This window comes from Triturus cristatus, chromosome 2_1 (assembly GCF_964204655.1).
Source record: "Triturus cristatus chromosome 2_1, aTriCri1.1, whole genome shotgun sequence".
In the NCBI taxonomy this organism is placed as follows: Eukaryota; Metazoa; Chordata; class Amphibia; order Caudata; family Salamandridae; genus Triturus; species Triturus cristatus.
In genome coordinates this window covers 1,088,612,608-1,088,639,591 of record NC_140581.1, presented here as the reverse complement: position 1 = coordinate 1,088,639,591, position 26,984 = coordinate 1,088,612,608, and the positions used below count along the sequence as shown (strand labels likewise).

The following is a 26,984-nucleotide window of genomic DNA, read 5'->3' as shown; positions in this document are numbered from 1 at the left end:
TGTCAGACCAGGGGTCAGGGAAAAGAGGCTAGCATATTGTTGCAAGACTTGCTTGCAGTCAGTCTGCTGTTGGGCAGAGAGGGTGTCTGAGAAAATCACACCATCTACTGACCCATCTTTTGGGCTGTAGGATAGGAGGTCAGGGAGTGGCTCACTTTCTGCTTCCTGTTCTTCATCAGTCACCATCAGCATGGTGATGTCAGCCCTATCATTGTAGAGTTTAAGGCGGTTCACATGGATGACCCTTTTGGGTGTCCTGCTAGTGCCCAGGTCAACTAGATAGGTGACCTCACTCTTTCTCTCTAGGATAGGGTAAGGGCCACTCCATTTGTCTTGGAGAGCCCTTGGTGCCACTGGCTCCAAAACCCACACCTGTTGCCCTGGTTGAAATTCAACCAGTGCAGCTTTTTGGTCATACCAGTGCTTCTGGAGCTCCTGGCTGGCCTCAAGGTTCTTGGATGCCTTTTCCATATACTCAGCCATTCTGGACCTTAGGCCAAGCACATAGCCAATATTTCTTGTTTGGGTTCCTGAAGAGGCCTCTCCCAGCCCTCTTTTACAAGACATAGTGGTCCCCTTACAGGATGACCAAACAGAAGTTCAAAGGGTGAGAAACCTACTCCCTTCTGTGGCACTTCCCTGTAAGCGAAAAGCAAGCATGGTAACAGGACATCCCACCTCCTTTTGAGTTTCTCAGGGAGTCCCATGATCATACCTTTCAATGTCTTGTTGAACCTCTCAACAAGGCCATTGGTTTGTGGGTGGTAGGGTGTAGTAAACTTGTACTGCACTCCACACTCTTTCCACATGTGTGTTAGGTAAGCAGACATGAAGTTGGAACCTCTGTCTGAAACCACCTCCTTAGGAAAACCCACCCTGGTGAAGACACCCAGGAGGGCCTTGGCTACTGCAGGAGCTGTAGTAGTCCTAAGTGGAATTGCTTCAGGGTACCTAGTAGCATGATCCACTACTACTAGAATGAATTTGTTCCCTGAGGCTGTGGGAGGTTCAAGTAGACCCACAATGTCCACACCTACCCTTTCAAAGGGGACCCCCACCACTGGTAGTGGAATGAGGGGGGCCTTTGGGTGGCCACCTGTCTTGCCACTGGCCTGACAGGTAACACAGGAGCTGACAAACTCCTTCACCTTTTGGTGCATCTGGGGCCAGTAAAAGTGACTCACTAACCTTTCCCAAGTTTTGGATTGCCCCAGATGGCCAGCTAGGGGGATGTCATGAGCCAAAGTTAGGAGGAACTCCCTGTACTTCTGTGGCACTACCACCCTCCTGGTGGCTCCAGGAGTGGGGTCTCTTGTCTCAGCATACAGTAATCCCTCTTCCCAATAAGCTCTGTGGGTACCACTGACATCTCCCCTGGCTTCTGAAGCAGCTTGTTGTCTCAGGCTTTCAAGAGTGGGACAGTCTCGCTGGCCCTGGCACAGCTCTTCCCTAGAGGGTCCCCCTGGGCCCAAGAGTTCAACCTGGTAAGGGTCAAGCTCCATGGACTCAGTTCCCTCAGGGGTATCTACATCCTCTCCAGGGGGAGAGGGGTTCTGAGTGTTTGGCTGTACAGAAGCTGGTCCCCCAGTCTCCTTGCCCTTCCTCTTGGTTGGTTGGGCCATTATTCCAGGCTCCAAACCTACTTTTTCACCCTTCCTCTTGCTCTGTGCTCTGGTTTGCACACACACCAATTCAGGGATGCCCAGCATGGCTGCATGGGCCTTTAACTCAACTTCAGCCCAGGCTGAGGTTTCCAGATCATTTCCAAGCAGGCATGCAGCTGGCAACTTTGGAGAGACCACTACCTGTTTCAGGCCAGTAACCCCCCCCCCCCCCAGCCCAATGTTATCATGGCCATGGGATGACTAGTGGTGACACTGTCAGCGTTGGTGACTGGGTAAGACTTCCCAATCAAGTATTGCTCAGGGGAAACCAGTGTGTCTTTCACCATAGTGACACTGGCACCTGTATCCCTCAGAGCTTCTACCCTAGTTCCATTTACCCAGGGGTACTGTAAGTATTTCTTTAAGTTGGGGGGCCACACAGCCACAGTGGCAAACTCCACTTCTACTAAGGAGACTAAACTTGCTTCAGTGTGTTCCCAGATTTGCTCAGGGTACACCTCTGATCCCATTTGTATACTTGCTGCCCCAGGAGTGGCTGTACTGGGTGCCTTAGGGGCTTTGTTTTGGGGGCAAGATACAGTTAGGTGTCCCTGCTTCTTACAGGTATTACACCAGGCCTTTAAGGGATCAAAGTTCTTCCCCCTATATGGTTGGGGCACATAGGGAGTAGTTTGGGTCCCACCCACCTGAACAGGTTTTTGGGGCCCTTTGGAAGACTCAGACTTTTTATCTTGGGGATTCTCACCACCTTTCCCCTGGGGAGGTTTTGTGACCACCTTCTTTTGGTCACCCCCAGTGGTTGTCTTGGTCACCCTAGTCTTGACCCAGTGGTCTGCCTTCTTTCCCAATTCTTGGGGAGAAATTAGACCTAGGTCTACCAAATGCTGATGCAACTTTTCATTTGTGCAGTCACTCAAAATATGTTCCTTCATGAATAAATTGTACAATCCAGTAAAATCCTGCACACCATGTCCAGCTAACCAACCATCCAGTGTCTTCACTGAGAAATCTACAAAATCAATCCAGGACTGGGTCTGGGTTTTGTGAGCCCCCCTGAATCTAATTCTATACTCCTCAGTGGTGAATCCAAATCCCTCAATCAGAGCTTTCTTCATGAGGTCATAGGATCCTGCTTCTGGCCCAGAGAGAGTCAGAAGCCTGTCCCTGCAGTTACCAGAGAACAGTTCCCACAGGAGTGCCCCCCAGAGAGGTTTCTTTACTTTCCTGATATCACAAGCCCTCTCAAAGGCTGTGAACCATTTGGTGATATCATCACCTTCCTCAAATTTAGGGACAATCCCTTTGGGGATTTTAAGTTCAGAAGTTTCCTCCCTATCCTTGTTTTTATTATTGCTGCCACCATTGATGGGTGCTAAACCCATCTCTCTCCTTTCCTTTTCTAGAGCCAGGAGCCTGGACTCTAGATCTATTCTTCTGGCCAGCCTCACAAGGCTGTCCTCTTCACTGGGGGGTCCCCCAGTGTTGTCTCTGGGACCAGAGCCACCTGTGTGGTCTCTAGGTGCCCAGATGCTATGTCTTGAGTTGGAGGGTATGGGTGCCATCTCCTCCCTAGGGAATAGTATGGGGAGGTTGCTGTCCTCCTCCCCTGATTCCCTTTCCCCATCTGACTGGCCATCACCATGTTCAGATGGGTGGTCTTTAGCATACTCAGCCAGGAGCTCCTGGAGCCCTTGTTTGGTTGGATGCTGAACCATTTGTAAATTTTTGAGTTTACATAAGGACCTCAATTCCTTGAAAGACAAGTGTAAGTAAGGTGTGAGGTCGAGCTCCTCCACCAGGTCCATGTTATTATTATCACTAATAGCTGGGTTTGTTTGAGACATTCTAACCTGACAGTTCTAACCCTCTACCCTGACTATAGTGACTTTTATTTTTCTAAAATTCTAATGGGACTTAAGCAAGGCCCTAGCAAGACTTTTAGTAATTTTGGAAAAACCAATCAGAATTCTAAAGGCAATTTTTAAGAGTTCTGTCGTGTGATCAGATGGTAACCAAGTAGTCCAACAAATGCAAGTTTGTATCCCACCACTGATCCACCAATGTGAGAAAGTGGCTCTGTATATACTGTTCCCTAATAGGTACAGGGTGTACAGAGTCCACAGTCCCCCAGAGGCTGATAGAGGTCAAAGTTAGGTATGACCTTACTCTCAAAAGTGGTAGCTTGGTCGAGCAGTAAGGCAGTACCAGAGGACAGTGTAAAGCATTTATTGTACACACTCAGTCAGCAAATGGTTTCACACACTCAATAACTGAACTCTAGGCCAATGATTTGTATATATAAAATATATGCTTGTTTTATTTTTAGAACCACAAAGGGGGTAAAAATGTACTTTCTCAGAATGAGAGGTTGAATATAAATACTTTTGTTTCAAGCAATAAATTTGTGTAAACAGTCACAGTTGGTTGCAATAAACAATCCTATTTCCTAAACATAACAAGGCATTGAGCTCAATGGTAAATTCAGGTTATTTGTAATAAATTACTTTTCAGATTACTTTTGGAATTCCAGGTCTGGATCCTAGAACCAGCCTGGGGTCAGTATTCAGAATCAAGTGATGAAAGTCGACTTAATAACTGTGATGATTTTTAAATAATATTTAGCTATTTCAAAAGTTAGCACTTAGAAAATATTTCACAGAAAACATTCAATGGATCTCTATGGCAAGAAATTCAAATTGCAGGTAGAGTACTTTATCGTTACTTTAGTAATCCAGGACTGGGTGCCTAGACCCAGGACTGGGGTCCTTATCAAAAGCAGGTAAGTAATTTCGTTTGCAGAAATGGTACGATTTTAAAAGAATATTTCAAATTTGCAAAAGTAGACACTTAGAAGAAATTTCACAGAAAAGCAGACAATGGTTTCCTATGGGAGAAAAATGAGTTAGAAGTAAGTATAGTTGTGAACACTTTTCAGAGTCAGGGCTGGGCACCAAGATCCAGCACTGGGAGCTCACCTAGGAGCAGGTGAGTAAATTCGTTTTTGTCACTTGGCTGATTTTTGGTGAATTTTTGCAGTTTTGAAAAGTTCACACTTAGAAGATTTTTGAAGAAAAAGCCAGTCAATGTTACCCTATGAGGAAAATGAAGTTAGCGGTTTAAGGGTAAGTACTCGACTGGTAGTGTTGAAATTCCGGGCATGGACTCAGGGGTCCCCCAGTGTCAGGTAGGTACAGTTGGTTCACCCTCAGCGGTTTCAGGACGGCCGGGTGCAGAGAGAGTTGGGCCCAATGTTATCCTATGAGGGATAGGGGGGCCTTGGTTGGTGGCTGCTGTCTGGCAAGCCACGCGGCTGTGGGAGCTGGGCTCCTGGTCACTTACTCAGGGCAAGTGGGGAAGTAGGTTAGTGTAGAGAGGGCACTGCCAGGGCCACTCGGGCGGCTGGGTGCAGGGTGCTTTTGAGCCTTAGGGCGCTCAATGGAAATCAATGGGAATGTTCCGGTTTGGAAAGAGGCTGCAGGCTCGGGGACGAGGATGTTTCAGGTGCCACCACCACTTCGAGAGGTAAGTTGGGTAGTTGTAGGTTAGGTGGGTACCCCGGGATTGGGCACAGGGGGTCGCAGGGCGCCGGGTGCAGGGGTGCCTTTTGACGTCGGGAATCTTACCCTCTGGTTGATCGCGGCTGGGGTGGCACTTGGTTCTGAGGCTGCAGGCTTCTTCCGGGATGTCGAGGGGGGTCCTTGGGTGCCGGACTCTGGGTCACAGTCGCCGTGGGGTCGTCCTCTGGGTCTTTGTCCACTCCGGCACTGGCCAGGCTTGGCTGGTGCAGAGTGTGTTGGGTCCGCGGTCCCGGGCTGGTGCCAGGGATAGCAAGTAGGTTTCTTGAGTAGAGCCTCTACTCGTGGGAGTCCCAGGGGCTTAGAGCTAAAAGGTAGCCAGGTCCTCCGGGGTTGGTGAGGTTGCTGGCCACGTGGGATGCCGCGCTGGTGCAGGTTCGAGAGTCGACAGGCCGGTAGGGCTGGGGCCAAAGCAGTTGGTGTCTTCTTCTCTTTTTAGCAGCTGCAGGGCAGGTCTTTGTTCTTCTTGCTCTTCTTGTCGTTTTTCTATCTGGAATCTAAGGAAGGTAGGTTCAGGGGGCCCCTAAATACTAGATTTAGGGGCGTTACAGGTAGGTGAAGGCCAGGGACCAATGGGTCCTTGTCCTGGGGTGGGTACACCCCCTATCCTGCCTCTCTCCTGTGGGAGGGGGGCAGTAGCCTAATCCTGATAGGGTAGGGCCTCCCATCTTCAAGATGGCGAGAGCCCGGAGATGTGCTTCACCTCGCCTCCCCCACCTGAGGGGTGGGGTGGGCAGGCTGGCACACCCCCTGTCCTTGTATGGGGTTTCCGGCCAAGCTTCCCGCCAGAGTGGGGGGTTGCAGTGGCCTGGGGAAACTCCAACTGGCGGCATGCCTTTGAAGCTTCCCTTTGCTCATCCTGGGGGAGGAGATTTCTCACCTCACCCAGGATGTGCATTGTTGCAGGCCCGGGAGAGCAGGGGCTCTCCCACCCAGGGGTCCAGCAACGTGTCTGCTGTGTGGCAGCCTGGGCAGCCTCAGAGCAGACGTGGATTGCAAGTTAGCTGTAAGGGGGCATCTTCTAAGATGCCCTCTGGGGTGCTTAGTACATTAAATCCTACACTGGCATCAGTGTGGGTTCAATGTGCTGAGAAGTTTGATACCAAACTTCCCAGGCTTCAGTGTTGCCAATATGGTGCTGTGGAGCTCGTGTTTGACAAGCTCTCAGCACCATGTATTCTTAAATGACAGCACTGCACTTACAGTGCCCAGGAATGGACCCGGGTACTGTAGGGGCACAGGGCTCCTGCTCCTGTGCCCACACCATAGGCGTAATGCACCCAGCTAGAGGGGTGGCTGACATATGCCTTGGCAGTGTAGGTGATGGGCATGGTACACAGTGATGTGTGCCATGTCGACTCTTTGTTTTGTCCTGCACCCAGACACTCAGCCTGCAAGGGCAGTGTGTGTGTGTAAGGGTACAGGGTCTCTGAGGGTGGCACAATGAGTGCTGCAGCCCTTAGAGGCCTTCCCTGGTCACAAGGCCCTGGGTACCTAGGGTACCATTTACTAGGGGCTGACATGTGGCTAGGGTTTGCCAATTTGGAGTTTGTGTGGTTTAAGGAAGGAACATAGGCCCTGGGCACCTGATTGGCAGGAACCCAGGGTACACTCAATCGAAGTACATTCAGCAATTTAGCAAAAAGTGGGGGCATACCATGCAAGAAAGATGGCACTTTCTCACAAGGTGCTTGAGCGAAAGAGGCGTTTGAACAGTGACAAGCTGTTATATGACCACATTTGTTTTCACAGCAGTCACCACGTGCCTTTTCTTTCTGCTGTTACTCAGACTGCACTTTTTTCCCCATCGGGGAAACTTTGTTCTCGAATCTCAGAACAGTCATTTTCAATGCAATAGGGCTTGCATGTGCGAGAGTTTGAGCTATTAGCAATGCCATTTATTTATGTGTTTTGAAATCCTGCAAGCGGTGCGTAAACTCACACTTTGTACTTATAGTCCTTGCTTACGAGAAGCAAGGCTGACAGTAAAAGAGGCTCAGTTACCGCCAACCTTGCTTCTCTTAGGCAATGACTATAAGTACAAAGTGTGTGTTTACGCACCGCTTGCACGTTTCAAAACACTTAAATAAAAGGCATTGCCATTTACAATGGCATTAGCTCAAACTCTTGCAAATGCGAGACCTATTGCATTGCAAATGCTTGTTCCTAACTGCTAGCTATTCTGATACAAGCTATGGGAATCTATGAAAGTTCCAATACTGGAGTAAGAAAACAAGTTACTTACCTGTAACTTTGGTTCTCCAGTATTGGTAACTTTCATAGATTCCCATGCGCCCACCCTTCTCCCCTAGGAAAGCTCAGCCTTCAGCATATTCGGTTATATTGTCCCACAACGGCTACGAAAATCTGAGTCTCTGAGGTTCTCTCAGGAGGGTTCTATGGGGTGAGGCTAATCTGATTGGTTGTTGTATTATTTTGGTCTCTTTTACAAAAAGAGGTGGATATGCTACAAAATGAGATGAGGCCTAGGCCTTTTCTTTCCTCTTTTGTACCTACTGCTATGGTATTTTTTATTTACCGAGGCACCCATTCCGACGACGGGGAATGATACAAGCTATGGGAATCTATGAAAGTTACCAATACTGGAGAACCAAAGTTACTTATTTTCTTACATTATGTTGCAAGTTGAACAAAATCGATTATTAACGATTGTATACGTTGCCTGGATATCCCGTGGCTTGCTTATGTTAAACGAATTCTTGTTCAGCTGGATAAATCCAATCTGAAAGAGACACGTTAGTGATAGATTCCTTACCTTCAAATATCCCCAGGCGTCAGACTGGATCCGGAAAGTCTTTTCGTAGCAGTACCCTTGCACATCAGTAGGTGGCGTCGTGCGGCTCCGCATCCGTCACTGGCGTCGTATGGGCCGAGATGACATCACGGAGACTACTTAGGCGCCACCCATGCGCGCTGACGTTAGTTTTCTCTTTTTCCGCGCCAGTAAGCGCAGATCCGGATAGAGCACGTACCTTAGTCACTTTTTGACTACCTTTTTGAGACTTTTGTCTCCCCTTTTTCTCCTGTGCACGTAGGGATGCCTGGATTTAAGTCTTGTGGGGTCTGCCGTTGCAACATGTCAGTGGCGGACCCCCATGATGTTTGCCTCTACTGTCTGGAGACTTACCATGACTGCCAGTCCTGTCGGGACTGTCGAGCCATGGCCCCGAAGGCCTTGAGGGATCGGTGCCGAAAGCTGCTGGAGGTCCGGCACTCTTCCCAACGCCGCTCCAGGTCCAGGGACCGTTCCCGGTACCGCTCGCGGGGCCGCAGTCGTCGCTCCTCGGGCTCCAAGTCTTCGCCATCGGATTCCTGTAAGCGACGACATAAAAAGAAGTCGAAGAAGCGTGTTCGCTCTCCGACGTCCCCCGTCGGTCCTCTGATGCGGACGAGGGGGACAGGGGTTCTGCTCCTGCGGCTCCTTTGGAGCCTGGAAGTCCCGTGGCCTATCCTCCTTACCCGGGTCCGTCAGCGACTCACTAACAGGTGCAAGAGTTTCTTCCCACCATGGACCGCCTTTTTAGGCCTCGGGCTCCCGCCGGCGCGCCTTCGTGCCCCGCGGTCCCGTGTCCAGATCCTGTTGGCGGATCCAGCCTCGGCACCACAGGATCCTCTGCCGTTTGCTCCGGCGCCACGAGGTCCGGTGCTGCCGGCTCCATCCCCAGCGCCACCCTCTGCTCCACCTCTGGTGCCGCAATGGGTGCCGTTTGTTCCCCCCTTGCCCCGATTCCAGGACCATTTAGTCCCTGCCTGGGATCCGCATTGGGAGACGGTGACGGCCCGGCTCCAGCCGGCGCCGTTCACGGTGCAGTTTCTGTCGCCGTTTGTCCCCTCTCTGGCTCTGCCCCTGCGACCGGTTCCTCCTGCTACGGAGGTGGAGGACCCTCTTGCCCGTCAATGTGACTTCAAGCAGGACTGGGTGGACGATCTGGAGGACGCCGGCGACCTCGATGTCTCTTCTGACCCGGGGTTTGCCTCTTCCCCCGCCTACGATAGAGAAGGGCGCTTCCTACATGATGGTGCTCCGTCGGACTGCTGAGATCCTCAATCTTCATCTTCCTACTGTAGCCCTCAAAACTAACATCCTTACTGAGGTGCTCCAGACTGCTTCGCCTTCGTCGGGGCCTCTGCTTCCCTTCAACGACGCCCTCACCGACGTCCTGTTGGGCACTGTGGATAAAAACGTCGCAAGCCGTCACTGCCCGGCGCCTGGTGACCCCGCGTTCTCTCATCCCACGCCTGAGAGTCTGGTCATCCAGGCCTCAACGTCGCAGAGTGCCTTTCCCACGGCTCCGCCGGATAAGGACTCTAAGAAGCTGGAGCAGTTTGGTAAGCGGTTGTTCTTGCCTGCCCGTTTGGGGCTGCGTTCGGTGAACACAGCCTGTTTGTTGGGCTGCTATTCCCACGCGGTGTGGGACATGGTTGCACAGGTGTTGCCTCAGTGCCCTGAGGAGGTCCATGCCGTGCTTTCACTGGCAGTTGCTGAGGGTAAGGATGCGGCTACATTCGCCATTCGGTGTGGTCTGGACACTGCTGACTCGTTGGGCAGGGCGATTTCTACGACTGTGGCGCTGCGTCACCACACTTGGTTGCGATCCACTGGGTTCTCGCCTGATGTCCAGTGCTCGCTCATGGACATGCCCTTTGATGGCACTCGCCTGTTTGGTGATAAGGCTGACAGCGCGCTGGAGCTCTTTAAGCACTCGCGGGCCACGGCCAAGTCCTTGGGTCTTTCCAAGAAGAGTCCAGCCACTCCTGAGTTTCGCTTCTTTCATGGCCTAGGCAGGGGCACCCAGGCACGGTCCTTCAACAAGCCTGTGCAGAACCAGCCTCCGCGCGACCGTGGCTTCCGCAGGGGCGGCTCTGGGAACCAGCACGGGGGGCAGTCCACCTCTGCCCCCGCTGCTTCTACCTCCAATCCTTCCTAATCCGAGGTTTGTGGGGCATCCCACGTCGGTGGGTGGCAGGGTCCGTCACTACCTCCACCCCTGGCGCGATATCACATCGGACGAGTGGGTGTTGCAGATCATCCGCAGGGGTTATTCTCTTCCCTTTCAGTCCACCCCTCCAACCATGCCACCTTGGTGCCACTGCATGTCGAGGGATCACTCAGTGCTTCTCCACCAGGAGGTTACAGCCCTCTTGGCCAAGGGGGATATCGAGCGCGTTCCTGGACCAGAAGTATGGAGTGGTTGTTATTCCTACTACCTTCTGGTCCCCAAGAAGGACAAAGAGGGCCTGCGCCCCATCTTGGACCTCCGGAACGTCAATGGCTTCCTCCGGAAGGAGAAGTTCAAAATGCTGACTCTGGTCTTGGCTGCCCTCGACCCTGGAGACTGGACTGTAGCGTTGGACTTGCAGGACGCATATTTTCACATCCCCGTCCTGCCGGCCCACCGGCGTTGCCTGTAGTTCACGGTAGGCCAGGAGCATTTTCAGTTTGCCGTGCTTCCCTTCAGCCTTAACAGTGCCCCTCGGCTGTTCACGAATGTGATGGCGGTGGTCGCAGCTCACCTGCGCAGGTCGGGGTGTCAGTCTTCCCCCTACCTCGACGACTGGCTGTTAAAGGGGGGCTCGCTCCAGGCAGTTGTCCACCACCTTCAGACTACGCCCGACCTCCTGCACTTCCTGGGGTTCTCCATCAACGTGCTGAAGTCACACCTGAGTTCCCTCTCAGAAGCTCCCCTTCATCGGAGCGGTTCTGGGTTCGACGCTGTTCGGGTTTATCCTCCCGAGCAGTGAGTCCCAGATATTCAGGCTATGATTCCGATCTTTCAGCCCCTGTCCCGGGTTTGTCAGGATGATCCTCCGGCTCCTGGGCCTGATGGTATCCTGCTAGTGCAACATGCCAGATGGCATATGTGGGCTCTGCAGTGGGACCTGAAGTTCCAGTGGGCGCAACATCAGGGCAACCTTTCCGATCATGTCCAGATCTCGGAGGGCACTGCACGACAATTGCAGTGTTGGCTCACGAATCACGATTGGGTCAAGGGCAGATCCCTCTCCCTTCCCCAACCGGAGCACACAGTAGTGACGGACGCGTCCCTCCTGGGATGGGGTGGCCACTTGGGAGAGGCGGAGATCAGAGGAATCTGAAAGAAACACGTTAGTTATATTCCTCACCTTAGAATATCCCCAGGCGTCAGACTGGATCCGGAAGATTTTTCGTCAGCAATACCCCTTGCGCGTCGCTAGGTGTCGTCTGCGGCTCCGCGTCCGTCGTCGGCGTCGTGCGCCGGAATGACGTCGTCGGAGTACTTAGACGCCGCCCTCGCGCGCTGACGTCAGTTCTTGTTCTTTTTTCCGCGCCAGTAAGCGCCGATCCGGGAGAGCTACCCCTTTAGTCAATTTTTGACTAACTTTTTGACTCTTTTTGGTCATTTCTTGACTCTGGTGCCGGTAGGATGCCTGGTTTCAAGGCCTGCGACGACTTTCACCAACTGATGTCGGTGACCAATCATCACCGCCGGTGCCTGTACTGCTTGGGCCTCGACCACGACGCGGCGTCGTGCTCAGATTGTATGGCCCTGACCTCGAAAGCTAGGCGGGAGCGGTCCCGCAAGCTTCTCGAGCGCCGCTCTCGATCCCGGTCCAGGAGGAGGTCCAAGGATCGGTCGCGGTGCCGCACTCGACATCGTCACTCGTCTGGCTCAAAGTCTTCGGGTAAGTCGAAGCACTCCCAGAAGTCCAAGAAGCGACACCGCTCTTCGGACTCCCCTCCCCTCGCCGGTCGCGCGACTTGGCCGACGGTCCGGGTGGTTCCACCCCCGTGGCTCCGCAGGAGCTGCAGGCGCCGCACAAGTCCCCATACCCGACGGTCCCTGGGACTGACGCGACGCCGGCGGAGGTCAGTGCCTTCCTCTCGGCCATGAGGAGCCTGGACCCGCCGTCGACGCCCGCTGGCGCGCCTTCGGGCCCCGCGGACTCGTCCGGGCGACCTCGCGTGCCGGCGTCTCCTGCCCCGGCGCCGTTGGAGGCTCCGGCCCCGACGCCGCAGGTCCCCGAGGGGCCCGAGCCTGGGCCCCCGTCGACGCCGGTCGACCTCGTTACGCCTCCTCCACCGGCACCGATACCACCCCCGACGCCGGCTCAGGTCGACGTCTATCCCCGGTTCAGCCCCTGTCCGGTCCCGACGCTGATGCGGCGCCATCCGACGCCGCTAGAGACACATATTGTCTATCGACCGGCTCCGATCATTCCTCCTGTTTACCAGGAATCGGATGACGGGGGCGACTGGGAGGGGTCTGATGACCCTATGGCCCTTCAGAGCCAACTTGCACAGGACTGGGCAGATGAACTGGGGGAGGCAAGTGGGTTGGATACCTCACCGGACACTGGATTCATCTCTCCTCCGACTGTGGCTTCGGAGGAGGGTGCAGCTTTTTCTGTGGTGCTGCGCAAGGCGGCTGAAGCCCTTGGGCTTGAGCTGCCTGCCGTGGCTGTGAGGACTAACATCCTCACTGAGGTGCTTCAGTCTGCCGCATGCTCCACTGAGCCTCTGCTGCCATTCAATGAGGCCCTCACTGACGTTCTGCAGGGCACCTGGTCCAAGCCCTCCACAGTCCCTCCTGTGGATAGGAACGTTGCCAGGCGCAACCGCCCTGCTCCGGGCGACCCCAGTTTTCTGTCCCAACACCCCACCCCCGAGAGTCTGGTTATCCAGGCCTCTACCTCCCAATCCCCTTTCCCGTCCTCTCCTCCGGACCGGGATTCCAAGAGACTGGAACAGTTTGGTAAGAAGCTGTTCTCTTCGCTCAGTTTGGGCCTGCGGTCTTTGAACACTGCCTGTCTCTTGGACCGTTATTCCCACTCTCTGTGGGATGCGGTGGAGGACGTGCTGCCACTGTGCCCGGAGGAGGTCCGGGCGCGGCTTTCCTCGGCCCTGGCCGATGGGAGAGATGCAGCGCGCCATGCAATCCGATGTGGGCTTGACACTACGGACTCGCTGGGTAGGGCGATTTCTGCCATGGTGGCGCTTCGACGTCACGCCTGGCTGCGGTCCACGTCTTTGCAGGGGATGTCCAGAGCACCCTCATGGACATGCCTTTTGATGGCGCTCGCCTTTTTGGTGAGAAAGCGGACAGTGCGCTGGCTCGCTTTAAGGACTCCTGGGCTACGGCCACGTCCTTGGGCCTCTCGGCCCCGCGGCCACAAACTTCCTCTTTTTGCTCCTTTCGTGGCCAAGGAAGGGGCACCTCCTCACGTCCGCCTAGCCACCGGCCGCAGAACCAACCTGCACGCGGACGTGGTTTCCGCCGAGGCGGTACTGGAGGACGACGCGGTCAGTTTACATTCACCCCGGCAGCATCCGCCTCAAAGCCTTCCGAGCTTTCAGGCCCATTCCACGCCAGTGGGCGGCAGAGTTCGCCATCACCTGCTCCACTGGCGTTCCATCACGTCGGACAGGTGGGTGCTGCAAATCGTCCGAAGGGGCTACTCCCTCCCCTTCGAGACGACCCCTCCAGCCATGCCACCGCAGCACCACCGTATCTCGGGGGATCATTTGAATCTTCTCCACGAGGAAGTTACGGCCCTCTTGGCCAAGGGGGCCGTCGAGCGCGTCCTGAGCCCAGAAGTAGGTCGTGGTTGTTATTCCCACTACTTTCTGGTTCCCAAAAAGGGCAAAGGGGGCCTACGCCCTATCTTGGACCTCCGAAACGTCAATGCCTTCCTCCGGAAGGAACGGTTCAAAATGTTAACTTTGGCTCAGGTTCTGGCTGCCCTCGACCCTGGAGACTGGATGGTAGCGTTGGACTTGCAGGACGCATATTACCACATCCCCGTCCTGCCGACCCACCAGCGTTACCTGCGGTTCACGGTGGGTCAGGAGCACTTTCAGTTCACCGTGCTCCCCTTCGGCCTTACTAGTGCCCCTCGGGTGTTCACGAAAGTGATGGCGGTGGTCGCAGCTCATCTGCGCAGATCAGGGGTTCCAGTCTTCCCCTATCTCGACGACTGGTTGTTGAAGGCGGGCTCGCCCCAGGCAGTCGTCTCCCACCTCCAGACTACGGCGGATCTCCTGCATTTGCTGGGATTTTCCATCAACGTGCCGAAGTCACACCTGAGCCCCTCTCAGAAGCTCCTCTTCATCGGAGGGGTTCTCGATTCGGCGCAGTTCCGGGTCCATCCACCGGAGCAGCGGGTCCGGGATATACAGGCCCTGATTCCCATCTTTCGGCCTCTATCCTGGGTTTCGGTCAGGCTAGTGTTGCGGCTTCTGGGGCTGATGGCCTCCGGCATCCTACTAGTGCATCACGCCAGGCGGCGCATGCGGGCTCTGCAGTGGGACCTGAAGTTTCAGTGGGCCCAGCATCACGGCAACCTGTCCGACCATGTCTTGATCTCGGAGGGCACTGCACAGCAGTTGCAGTGGTGGCTCACGGACCGCGATTGGGTCACGGGCAAGAGCCTCTCCCTACCCCTACCGGAGCATGTCGTAGTGACGGATGCGTCCCTCCAGGGATGGGCTGGCCATATGGGAGAGGCGGAGATCAGAGGCCTCTGGTCTCCGGCGGAGTCTCGCCTCCACATCAACTTGTTGGAGCTGCGAGCGATCCGACTTGCACTGAAAGCCTTCCTTCCCTCTGTCCGGGGAAGTGTCGTGCAGGTGTTCACGGACAACACCACCGCCATGTGGTATTGCAACAAACAGGGCGGGGTGGGGTCGTGGACCCTTTGTCAGGAGGCTCTGCGCCTCTGGACGTGGCTGGAACACCAGGGCGTCACCCTAGTGGTTCAACATCTGGCGGGCTCTCTGAACGCCAGAGCAGACTAACTCAGCCGCCGGTGCATGATGGATCACGAATGGCGTCTGAACTCCGAGGTGGCGCAAGGTCTCTTTCAGCAGTGGGGAGAGCCTTGGTTAGATCTATTCGCCACCGACGAGAACGCGCAATGTCAGCAGATCTGCGCGTTGGAATTTCCAAGGCGGCACTCGCTCGGCGACGCTTTTCGTCGCGAGTGGAGTTGCGGTCTGTTGTACGCCTTTCCGCCTATACCACTTCTGCCCAGAGTGCTGAAGAAGATCAGGCGCGACCGGGCCCCAAGTCATCTTGGTGGCTCCGGGTTGGGCACGAAGTTACTGGTATCCCGAGCTACTCAATATGTTGACCGATCCTCCGATACGTCTGCCCCTTCGGGAGGATCTTCTGTCGCAGCAGCAGGGGACGGTCCTCCACCCGAACCTGTCCAGCCTCCACCTCCATGCGTGGAGATTGAGCGGCGGCAGTTGATGCCATTTGACTTGCCTCCTGAAGTCTGTGATATCATTCTGGCAGCCAGGCGTCCCTCCACAAAGACGGTATACGCCTGCCGGTGGAACAAATTTGTGGCATGGTGCACAGCAAAGGCTGTGGATCCCCTTTCCGCCCCTCTTTCTGAGGTTCTCCTCTTTCTTCTTTCTTTGGCCCGGCAGGGCTCTGCCCTGGGCACCTTGAAAGGTTATCTTGCTGCCCTCTCTGCCTTCTTACGGCTTCCTGATCAGCCCTCTCTTTTCAAGTCCCCTGTAGTGTCACGCTTTCTTAAAGGCATTACTCACACGTTCCTTCCTGTCCCTTTCGTAATGCCTCAGTGGGACTTGAATCTTGTCTTGACATTCCTGATGTGCGCTCCCTTTGAGCCTCTTCACAATTGTCCTCTTCGTCTTCTAACTCTTAAGACTGCTTTCCTGGTAGCCATCACCTCGGCTAGACGGGTGAGTGAGCTCCAGGCTCCATCGTCCAAGCCTCCTTTTCTATCTGTTCATCCGGACAAGGTTGTCCTTCGGCCTCGTCCTTCCTTTCTACCGAAAGTGGTGACCCCCTTTCATCTTGGGCAATCTGTCACCTTGCCCACCTTCTTTCCGCCTCCGCACCCTTCCAAAGAGGAAGAGCGGCTCCACCGTCTGGACCCAAAACGTGCGCTCTCCTTTTATTTGCAGCGCACAAAACAGTTCCGAGTGGACGACCAGCTTTTCGTTGGCTACGTGGGTGCAAAGAAGGGAAAAGCTGTGCACAAACGGACCATCTCCCGGTGGGTCGTTTTGTGTATAAAAATCTGTTATTCCTTGGCGAAAAAGGACCCTCCTGTTGGGCTGCGAGCCCATTCTACTCGGGCCACAGCGGCTACTACTGCTTTGGGACGGGGAGTCCCTTTGCAGGACATCTGTCAGGCGGCGACGTGGGCTTCGCTGCACACGTTTGCCAGGCACTATTGCTTAGACAGCCAAGTCCGGAGGGATGGCTTCTTTGGCCGTTCTGTCCTCCAGGACTTTCTGGTGTGATCTTGGTTCGCAGACCCACCACCGGGGATGGTATTGCTTGGGTATCTATTCTAAGGTGAGGAATCTAACTAACGTGTTTCTTTCAGATGAACAAGTTACTTACCTTCGGTAACGATGTATCTGTAAGAAACATTAGTTAGTTAGATTCCTCACCGACCCACCCATCCTCCCCGTTCTGCGAACTGACATCTAGGGTTAAGGTTATCCTTTTCAGGCCCCTAGATTTTATTTTTGGCACCAGTGTCATGGCTCTGCGTTCCTGGCGCGGAAAGCTATGTACAAGAACTGACGTCAGCGCGCGAGGGCGGCGTCTAAGTACTCCGACGTCATTCCGGCGCACGACGCCGACGACGAACGCGGAGCCGCAGACGACGCCTAGCGACGCGCAGGGGTATTGCTGACGAAAAATCTTCCGGATCCAGTCTGACGCCTGGGGATATTCTAAGGTGGGGAATCTAACTAACTAATGTTTCTTACAGATACATCGTTACCGAAGGTAAGTAACTTGTTCTTCTGGTCTCCGGCGGAGTCCCGGCTCCATATCAACTTCTTGGAGCTTCGGGCGATCCGGCTTGCACTGAAAGCATTCCTTCCCTCTGTCCGGGGAAGTGTGGTGCAGGTGTTCACGGACATCACCACCGCCATGTGGTATTGCAACAAACAGGGCGGGGCGGGGTGGAGTCCTGGACCCTCTGTCAGGAGGCTCTGCGCCTCTGGACGTGGCTGGAACATAAAGGCATTTGCTTGGTGGTTCAACACCTGGCAGGTTCTCTGAACGCCAGGGCGGACGAACTCAGCCGCCGGTGCTTGATGGATCACGAATGGCGTTTGCACTCGGACGTGGCGCAAGGTCTCTTTCAGCAGTGGGGAGAGCCTTGGTCCGACATATTCGCCACCGACGAGAACGCGCAATGTCATCAGTTCTGCGCGTTGGAATTTCCAAGGCGGCACTCGCTCGGCGACGCTTTTCGTTGCGAGTGGAGTTGCCATCTGTTGTACGCCATTCTGCCTATACCACTTCTGCCCAGAGTGCTGAAGAAGATTTGGAGCAAAAGGGCCGAAGTCATCGTTGTGGTTCCGGATTGGGCACGAAGATACTGGTATCCCGAGCTACTATCCTGAGATAGTTTCTGATACTGTATTAACCTTTGGGATGAGGGAAATAGAATCAGCTCTGGATGCAATCCCAACCGGAAGGGCCCCCGGCCCGGATTGCATCCCTGCAGACATATTTGAACACGATAAACCCAACTAGCTTAAATGTATCTATGCATTATCCAATGCCATAGCCAGAGGGGCACCCATTCCTGAATTTTGGCGGGGAGCTGAAATTGTCCCAATTTATAAAAAAGGAGTCTGTGCTATCCCTAGCAACTATAGACCAATTAGCCTAATAGATACTATTCAAAAAATTATGTCCAGGCTTGTGCTGGGCAAAATAAATACGTGGATAGATGATATTCTATCCGACCTACAGGCGGGCTTTCTACCCCATGTAAGCACTATTGACCAAGTTTTTAGGCTCATGATGATCTACTAGAGCACCGTAATTCTAGCAGGGGGGACCTTATATGCAGCATTTATAGATTTAAAATCTGCATTCGATTTTAGTCCCACGTAACAAATTATGGGATATATTAAAGGATTTAGGGCTGCCACCGGAATGATTACTAATTCTTGTCAAACTCCATGAAGCAACTTATGCTTGGGTACGCTGGGGCAAACGGGGTGATTTAATGAACCGTTTCCCAGTAAGTAAGGGGGTCCGCCAAGGATGCGTTTTGGCACCCACACTCTTCTCTTTATCAACAGGGTAGTCACTTATTATACAACATACCCTACTGATGCACCATCACTCGCTGGTTCGAAGGTACCCCTATTGATGTTTGCAGACGATACCTTAATTCTGTCTAAGGCACAATCTGGGCTACAACGAGCACTAGACAGATTTACAGTCTTCTGCAACGACCACGACCTAGCGATAAATGTTGAAAAAACAAAGTTTATGATTTTACATAAGCACAAAACAGTGAAAGGGAGAGTGATTGTGAATAAGTCCCCCTTGGAACAAACTGACACCTTTACATATTTGGGTGTGACTATGAGTAAGAGGTTAAATTGGAATCCCCATATAGACCTACTGACCATTAGGCATAATCAACCTGCAGGTGCCCTACTGAAAGAGTCTCTCTTATTCAAAACCGGTAGGGCCCGCGTTATCGATTTACAATGGAAAAATCAGGGCGTCAATAATATATGGCGCAGAGCTATAGGGCTTCAAAAACCTGTCTTCCCCTACTCCTAGCTCAAAATAAATTCCTGAGATCTTTAACCGGTCTTCCTCAATCGACCCCCCCCTAAAACCACTACTCTTAGACTTGTGATTCAAAACACTTGAAGAGATCGCTCGTTTTAGACCCTTAGCATACTGAAAAAGTATCTGGACTACTCCTGAGCTTTTACCTTATGCAAATGCATTAAAACACCTAAGAGAAGTAGATGCGTCATGCAAAATGTAATGGTTGCAAAAGATCAAGTGTTCACTAACTGTTATGGGGCTTAGCCACTTGTGGGAGGATCCAGTAGGAAATTCCTTTCCCTCACAATTAGAATACAAGGAAATCTTCTGGAACACGGTCACCCTTAAGTCTATGTCATCGGCAAATAACACCTCGCTGACAGGTAGTTTCCTGGAGCACAAGCTCGAAAGCAGGTTTGAAGCTTACTGGGATTTTATTACTAGACCAGGCGACAGGAAATTGTATCATCAATTTAGAGTTGGGTCTCTCCCCATAAAAATGTTTGCATCTAATTGGCGGAATGTCCTGGAAATTAAGTGCTCCTCGTGCCCATTGATACAGGAGTCCATTTCGCACATACTGTTCGCATGTCCAGCATATAACCGACCAAGACAGAAATGGCTTAAACCGATCGGTTCTAATTTAGGTACTAGATCATGCAAAACAGCACTTCGCATATTGAAAACAGATACTCGAGAAGATATAGTGGTAGCAATGGCAAAGTTTTTAAGCTGGATGTGGGACATTCGAAGAATAAATTTGCAGGTTGCAGCTAACCTCTGAAATTGTCTAAATAATTGTGCAGAATGACAATGTTTTTAATGTAATAATACTTCTAAAATATTTATTCTTATGCTTTTACAAAAACTTTTTTAACCCATGGCATGGCTTTGATGAATTTTAACCAAATGTTCTTTTTTTATGCTATTGTGTCTTTTATGATTGGAAAAATCTAAATAAAGACTAACTGTACTGAGCTACTCAGCATGGCAATCGATCCCCTGATCCGTCTGCCTCTTCGGGAGGATCTTCTGTCGCAGCAGCAGGGGACGGTCCTCCACCCGAACCTGTCCAGCCTTCACCTCCATGCGTGGAGATTGAGCGGCGACAGTTGACAGATTTCGATCTTCCTCCCGAAGTCTGTGATGTCATTCTGGCAGCCAGGCGTACCGCCCCTAAAACGGTATACGCCTGCAGGTGGAACAAGTTTGTGGCATGGTGCACAACAAAGGCTGTGGATCCCCTTTCTGCCCCTCTCTCTGAAGTTCTGCTCTGGGCACTATCAAAGGTTATCTTTCGGCCATCTCCGCCTTTTTACGGCTTCCAGATCAGCCTTCTCTTTTTAAGTCCCCGGTTGTTAACCGTTTCCTCAAAATTTAACCCAAGTGCATTTTTCATCTGCTTCCAGTTGGGTGACAGTCATGATGATTGCTGGATCATTATCTTAATTTTCAAGGCTTTGCCCTGCCCTTCTTGTCCTTCTATACAGACCACTCTCCTTCTCCCAGGACGAGTTCTGTGGCACTTGCCTCTACTCTGAAGTAGTGGGATTTGGATATTCGGGAGAATATTTCCTACACAGGTCCTGAATCTGTGTGTCCTACACCTGCTAAGGTTGATGGCCTGGTGCATTGAGAGTGTGCTCATACTAGATGGGGTATGACAACCCTTTATTGGTATCCAAGTAGTCTCCCCATTGATACTAACATAAGCTCTCCAAATCTTAACAGCGGTGATGTTAGTAGTCGCAGCACCTCTTTGGAGTTCAAGAATCTCTGTATTTCCCGGACATCATTTGGCTTCTAAAGACAGAATGGCTGCAACTAGTGTCAGACTACTTGCAGGCCCCCATTTCCCAGCTTTTCAACCTTAGTCCTGAGTCAGTCTCTCCCAAGTCCTTTCTGCAGCCCTCCACTCGCCTGTTCTTCATTGGGACGGAGTTGTACCTGGTCTCCCTCAAAGCCTTCCTACCTTCCCAGTGATTTAAGATCATCAGACTAGGATCTCTGTGGGAGCTCTGCTTGCGGGCAAAACAGATCTCTGTCTTAGTCCCTTCTTGGCTCTTGAATTGTGCTGGTGCCCTACGCTCCATGGTAATGCAAGTCTTGCAGTGGTAACTTCATTATCAGTGGGTTCACCATTAAAGTTGCCTGTCAAATAGCACCCAGATTTCCCTTAATGCCTCTCAAGATTCGTGAGACTATGTTTGCTTTTCGATTTTTCTCCCCCTCAGGTGGATGTCTCTTGAAGAGAGGACAGAATCTTGTGCACAAATCTTACATCCTTTAACCTTTATGCATGGAGAGTGAGAAGGGAGTATTTTTTTTTTTAACTACGTATACATTTCCTGCATAAAAGTGATCCATCAATGATGCGTTTCTAGTCGTTGAAACTTTTCAGGTGTGTAGCAGTCCCCCAAACCTTGCTCCTTTTTCCTGTGAGTGGTATTAGCCCTTTTAAGCCACGCTCAGTCCTACATGTTGTGATCTCTAGTGAGCTGTAGTCATGGGAATTTGTATACAACTAGATCACATGCATTTTATGCAGAAAAGGTTTCTATAATATATTTGATACATTTTTCTCCACAGGTATTGTCAATATGGATGCGCCCTATACTTCTGTGACACCTTCTCCTGCTCATTTGGGTAACTTTGCCTCAAACCTTTCAGGAGCACAGATATATGCACCTGGGACACCTGCTGCTGCTAACTACAACAGACAACACTTTACTGCCCATAATTTAATGCCTCCATGTTCATCTGCACCTAGTGGTAAGTCCTTCAGTGAAAATTGTTTTCTGAATCATACTTTAATAAATGATTTAAAAGTGATTTTTATGGAATGAAGGCATCAATATGCTTTCTTACAAATATGTATGTGCTAGAAACATCTAGTCGCAGATGCCTTACCTTTGAACTTCAAGGCGTCAGGCTGGATCCCTAAGATTTTTGATAGCCGTACCCTTGCACGTCGATAGGTGGCATCGGTCGACTCCACGTGACGTCGTAGGCGTCTGGTTTGTTGTTGTTGTTGTGACGTCTATATATAGTCATCACCTCGGCGTGCTGACGTCAGTTCTTTTCACGCCAGCCAGCGCAGATCCATCAAAGAACACTACACCCTGTCACTTTTTGACAGACTTTTTTGACTTTGTCGAATCCTTTTGGTATGTAAGCATGTCCAGTAAGAAGACCTCGGGGTTCAAGCCCTGTGGCGCCCGTCACCGTGCCATGTCGGTCACAGACCCCCATTTGGTGTGTCTCTGGCGCCTGGAGTGCGACCACAACACAGTCGTGCTCCAATAGCCGGGCCATGGTGCCGAAGGCTTTGAGGGAGCGATCCCTAAAGCTAAATGCGGTCGGGCGCCACGGTGGTCGCCTTGTCCATCTCACTCTTGGTCTTGGTCGAGAGGAAGGTCCGAGCACTGCTCTGGGGGTTCGAAGTCTTCTTCCTCAAAGTCATGGCGGTCCGGTAAGAAGCACAAGAAGTCAAATCGTGCTTCGACTTTGCCCTGTCCATCAGTCGTGTGAGGAGGCTGTGAAGTCTTGACGTTTGAGGCCTCTCTCCGCAGGGCGAATGCCTGGGTCAAATCCGAGTTTCCCTCCCTTTCCGGGGCCAGGAGCGACCCCCGCCCAATTAAAAGATTTTTGACACCATGTGCCCCATATTGGGCAGCCTAACCTTGCCGCCGCACCTTCGGGCCCCACAGGCTCAGCTGAAAGAGATCCCGTGGGTTCTGCACCACCTGCTTCTACCTGGCGCCACGGCCTCCTCTTGGATCCGTCCTTGGATCCGGTCCAGCGCCGGTTGTACCTCTGTGACCTTCCTCGGCACCACGTCCAACGTTGAGGCCCTCGGCGTCGCTGGCACCCACTGGCGGCACCGCTCCCATCATCATACCAGATGACCTGCGCCGACAGAGCCGTACAGCTCCTGAACCTGCCCTATTCTGAAGGATTAGGTATGGATGATGAGGATTGGGAGAGGCCTTAGAAATCCAGCAACCCAATCAAGATCTGGACAGGTATGAGGACCCCTAACCTGGCTCCGGGGTCTCATTGCAATGGTGGCACATAGGGCTGTGAGGTCTTGGACCTGCAGCTTCCTACGGTGGTAGTCAAGGCTAATGTCTTGACAGAGGTCCTGCAGCCTGATGTCTCCTCCTCGCCTTTCAATGAGGCCTTGACAGTTGTTCTACTGGGCACCTGGTCCAAGCCCAGCATAGGGGCTCCTGTGAAGAGAACCATTGCCCGCCGCCACCTCTCTACCCACAGAGCTTTGTGGTGCAAGCCTCCACTTCCCATGGCGCATTCCCTTTGTCACGTCTTGACAGGGAATTCAAAAGGCTGGACAGCTTCGGTAAGAAGATCTTTGTTTCCACCATCCTTTCATTGCGGTCAGTCAACCCCACATGCCTCTTGGGCCGTTACTCCTATTCGTATTGGGGTACGGTTGCACAAGAGCTGCCTAGAGTCTCAGAGGAGACCGGGCTCTCCTCTTCCAAGCTGTTACAGACTGGAGAGATGCAGTGAAGTTTGCCATACGATGTGGCTTAGCTACGATAGATTTGCTAGGCAGAGCGACTTCTTTGATGGCCGTTAGGTGCCATGCCTGGCTGAGGACACCTTGCTTTTCAGGGGATGTCCAAGCTAACCTCATTGGCATGCCCTTTGATGGCACCCACTCCTTCGGAGACCAGGCAGATGCAGCGTTTGAGAGCTTCAAGGACTCGCGGGCTACGGCCAAGTCCCAAGGCCTCTCCACCTCATCCCGGCCTGTGTCTGCTTTTTGCCCCTTTCGTGGCTACGAAAGGGGCTTCCAACCATGCCAACCCTATTCCAGCCAGAGGACCCTGCAAGTCCAACAACCTCTGCGTGGCGGTGGACTCTGTTCACCCTGACCTTGCGGTCGGGTGGCCAGAAGTCAGGTGAAGCAACGACTCCCTCCTCCATCGCAAAACCTTCCTAGTCCGATCCCTCCAGATCATGGTCGTCCAGTTGGTGGAAGGATGCGCCATCATCTCCACCACTGGCAAGATATCACCTCGGACAGGGGAATACTGCAAATAGTCTGAAGGGGCTACTCCCTCACCTTCGTGACTACCCCTCCCTCCATGCCTCCAACTTACAATCGGCTGACAGAGGATCACCTTCTCTTACTCCGCGAGGAAGCCAAGACCTCTTGGCCAAGGGAGCTATAGAGAGGGTTCCCGGGCTGTGGTGGTTGTTTCCTCTATTTTGGTTACAAAGAAAGACTGACACCTTTGTCCTAGCCTAGACCTCAGTGCCCTCGACTACTTCCTCAAAAAGAAGTTCAAGATGCTCATCCTTGCTCAGGTCCTGTCTGCCCTGGACCCGGTAGACTGGATCGTAGCTTAAGACTTGTAGGATGCCTATTTCCATATCCCTGTCCTGCCAGCCCATCGTCGCTATCTGCGGTTTACGGTTGGCACTAGCACTTTCATTTCACGTGCTCCCCTTCAGCCTCACCAGTGCCCTTGGGTGTTCACCAAGGTGATGGCGGTGGTCGCAACCAATCTGCGGCTCTCGACCTCCAGACTACGTCGAACCTTCTGCATCAGCTGGGGTTCACTATCAACGTGCCGAAGATGCTCCCTTCCATCAAAGCTGTTCTGGACACAGCAGTTTTTGGCCTATCTTCCCGAGCGGTGAGTCCAGGATATTCATGCTATGATACTGATGTTTCAGCCTCTGTCCTGGATTTTGGTCGAGAATGACTGAGGCTGTTGAGCCTCATGGCTTCCTACAGCCTGCTAGTGGACCATGCTAGATGGAGTGGATCCTGAAGTTCCAGTGGGCACAGCATCGGGGAAATCTCACGACCTAGTTCAGATATCGGAGGAAACCGCGAACGACCTGCAGTGGTGGCTGACAAACCGCGATTGGGTCAGAGGCAGACCCCTCTCTCTTCCCTACCCAGATCTCACGGTAGTGACGGATGCGTCCCTTCTGGGATGGGGCGGCCATCTGGGAAAGGTGGAGGTCAGAGGACTCTAGTCTCCGTCAGAAGCCAGGGTCCTTATCAACCTATTGGAGCTTCGTGCGATCCGGTTGGCACTGAAAGCCTTTTTACCATCCCTCAAAGGAGGCTAGTTCAGGTGTTCACAGACAACACTACCGCCATGTGGTTCTGCAACAAGCAGGGCTGTTTGGGGTCATGGACCCTCTGTCAAGAGTCTCTGGACTTGGCTGGAACAACAGGACATTTTTCTGGTGGTTCAACATCTGGCCGTTTCTCTAAACGCCAGAGAGGGCAAACTCAGCCACTGGTGCCTTGTGGATCACGAGTGGCATCTCCATCCAGGGGTGGTGCAAGGTCTGTTTCAACAGTGGGGAGAGCCTTGGTTAGATCCATTCGCCTCCAAAGAGAACGCACAATGTCAGCAGTTTTGAGCTGTTGGAATTTCCAAGGTGACTCTTGCTCGATGACACTTTTTGTCACGTGTGGAGCACGAGCCTCCTGTTTTTTTGGTAAACAAATCTAATTGCCTTTTACTTGTCATACAGCGTAATCACACTCTGTGGTGTCAAGGTACATAGATCACAATCAGGTGTATACTTAATTTGGTATCCCCTACTTGGTCTAACCATCTCACATAGTGACTGTGTCGATCCCACAGGAGTTCTGACGTCAGTTCAGCATATATACGAGAAACTTCCTCCCTTCCCCAACGAGTAACTAGCCCCCCCTCACCCCGCACTGCTGTCTCCCTACTATCTCTATTGGGTGCAGTTAGTAGCCTCTCCTGCGCTTGAGATGCGTGCAACGGTGCTGTGCCGGGGCCCTCAGTCGTATCTCCCTTCTCTCCTGTGCGTGTCCATGCAGTGTTCTCATCTCTCGGGATCTACTATGTCGCTCTGTACTACCCTGGAGCCTGGGGGTTCTCTATATGTGGGGGTCTCTCTGGGGTGGAGGCTTCCGATGCCTTGTCACTTCTCGTCAAGTCCACCATCAATCCCTCCCACGCCTGGGCTCGTTCTAGCTTGCCCACTAGTCTTGCATTCCTAAGTTCTACCATGCCCTAGCAGCCAGCCCATTTCACCAGCTCTTTTTCCCATCTGCGCACATTGGGGCCCTCCGTTTCTTCTAACTACTAGTTATTTCTTGTTTCGCAAGGATAAATGCCAGGTCCTGAAACCTATCTGTGTTCTTGGTTTTTGCAGTGTGGGGGAACAGGTTGAGTAATACGTGGGCAGGTGTGCAAGGGACCACCCTCTCCTTTACCCTCGTGGAGCACGAGCCTCCTGTACGCCTTTCCACCCATACCACTACTGCCCAGAGTGCTCAGGAAGATCAGGAGCGACCGGGCACAAGTCATTCTGGTAGCTCCAGACTGGGCTTGGAGAGTCTGGTATCCTGAGCTTCTGTAAATGAGCATTGATCCTCTGGTCAGGCTGCCTCTTCGGGAGGATCTTCTGTCGCAGCAGCCACCTGAACCTGTCCGCTCTCCACCTCCTTGCGTGGAGATTGAGGGGCAACAGTTTTCAGCTTTCAACTTTCCTGGTCAAGTCTGTGAGGTTATTCTGGCAGCCAGGCAGCCCTCAATGAAGACTGTACACGCCTGCCAATGACACACATTTTGTAAATACTGTACAGAATGACCTCTTGACCCTTTCTCTCTTTGGCTTTGGGCACTCTGAAGGGCTACCTTTCGGCCCTGTCTGCTTTCCTTCAGATGCCACATCATCCATCACTTTTTAAATCTCCTCTTGTACAGAGATTTTTGAAGGTGCATACCCATCTGTTCCCCCCTCCCCCTTCTCCTTTTATTATGCCCCAATGGGACCTTAAATTGGTCCTTAAACGTTTTGCTGTTTGCACCGTTTGAACCTCTGCACAGTTGCCCCCTTTGGCTGCTCACTATCAAACAGCCTTTTTAGTGGCAATAACTTCTGCCAGAAGGGTAATGAATTGCAGGTGCTGTCATCTCAGCCTCCTTACTTGACTATCTTTCCAGACAAAGTAGTGCTCTGCACTAGGGCAGCTCTTCTGCCTAAGGTGGGAACACCTTTCCATCTTACTCAATCTGTTACTCTGCCTATCTTCTATGCATCTCTGCATCCTTCCAAGGAATAGGAGCATCTCCACCGTCTGTACCCAAAAAGAGCGTTCTCATTCTACCTTGATCGTACTAAAGAGTTCTGGGTGGACGATCAATTCTTCGCAGGGTACGTTGGAGCAA

General features: G+C 52.4%; 1 protein-coding gene across 12 annotated transcripts in view; it reads left to right on the top strand.

The window, feature by feature from the left end:
- Positions 1-26,984, top strand: part of ANKRD17 (ankyrin repeat domain 17) — a 1,008,651-nt gene that overhangs the window by 851,264 nt on the left and 130,403 nt on the right. For all 12 annotated transcript variants that reach the window (XM_085636371.1, XM_085636340.1, XM_085636333.1 and 9 more), the window contains one exon: positions 21,370-21,552. In XM_085636371.1, coding sequence (XP_085492497.1) covers positions 21,370-21,552 — 183 coding nt within the window. The remainder of the gene's footprint in view (positions 1-21,369; positions 21,553-26,984) is intronic.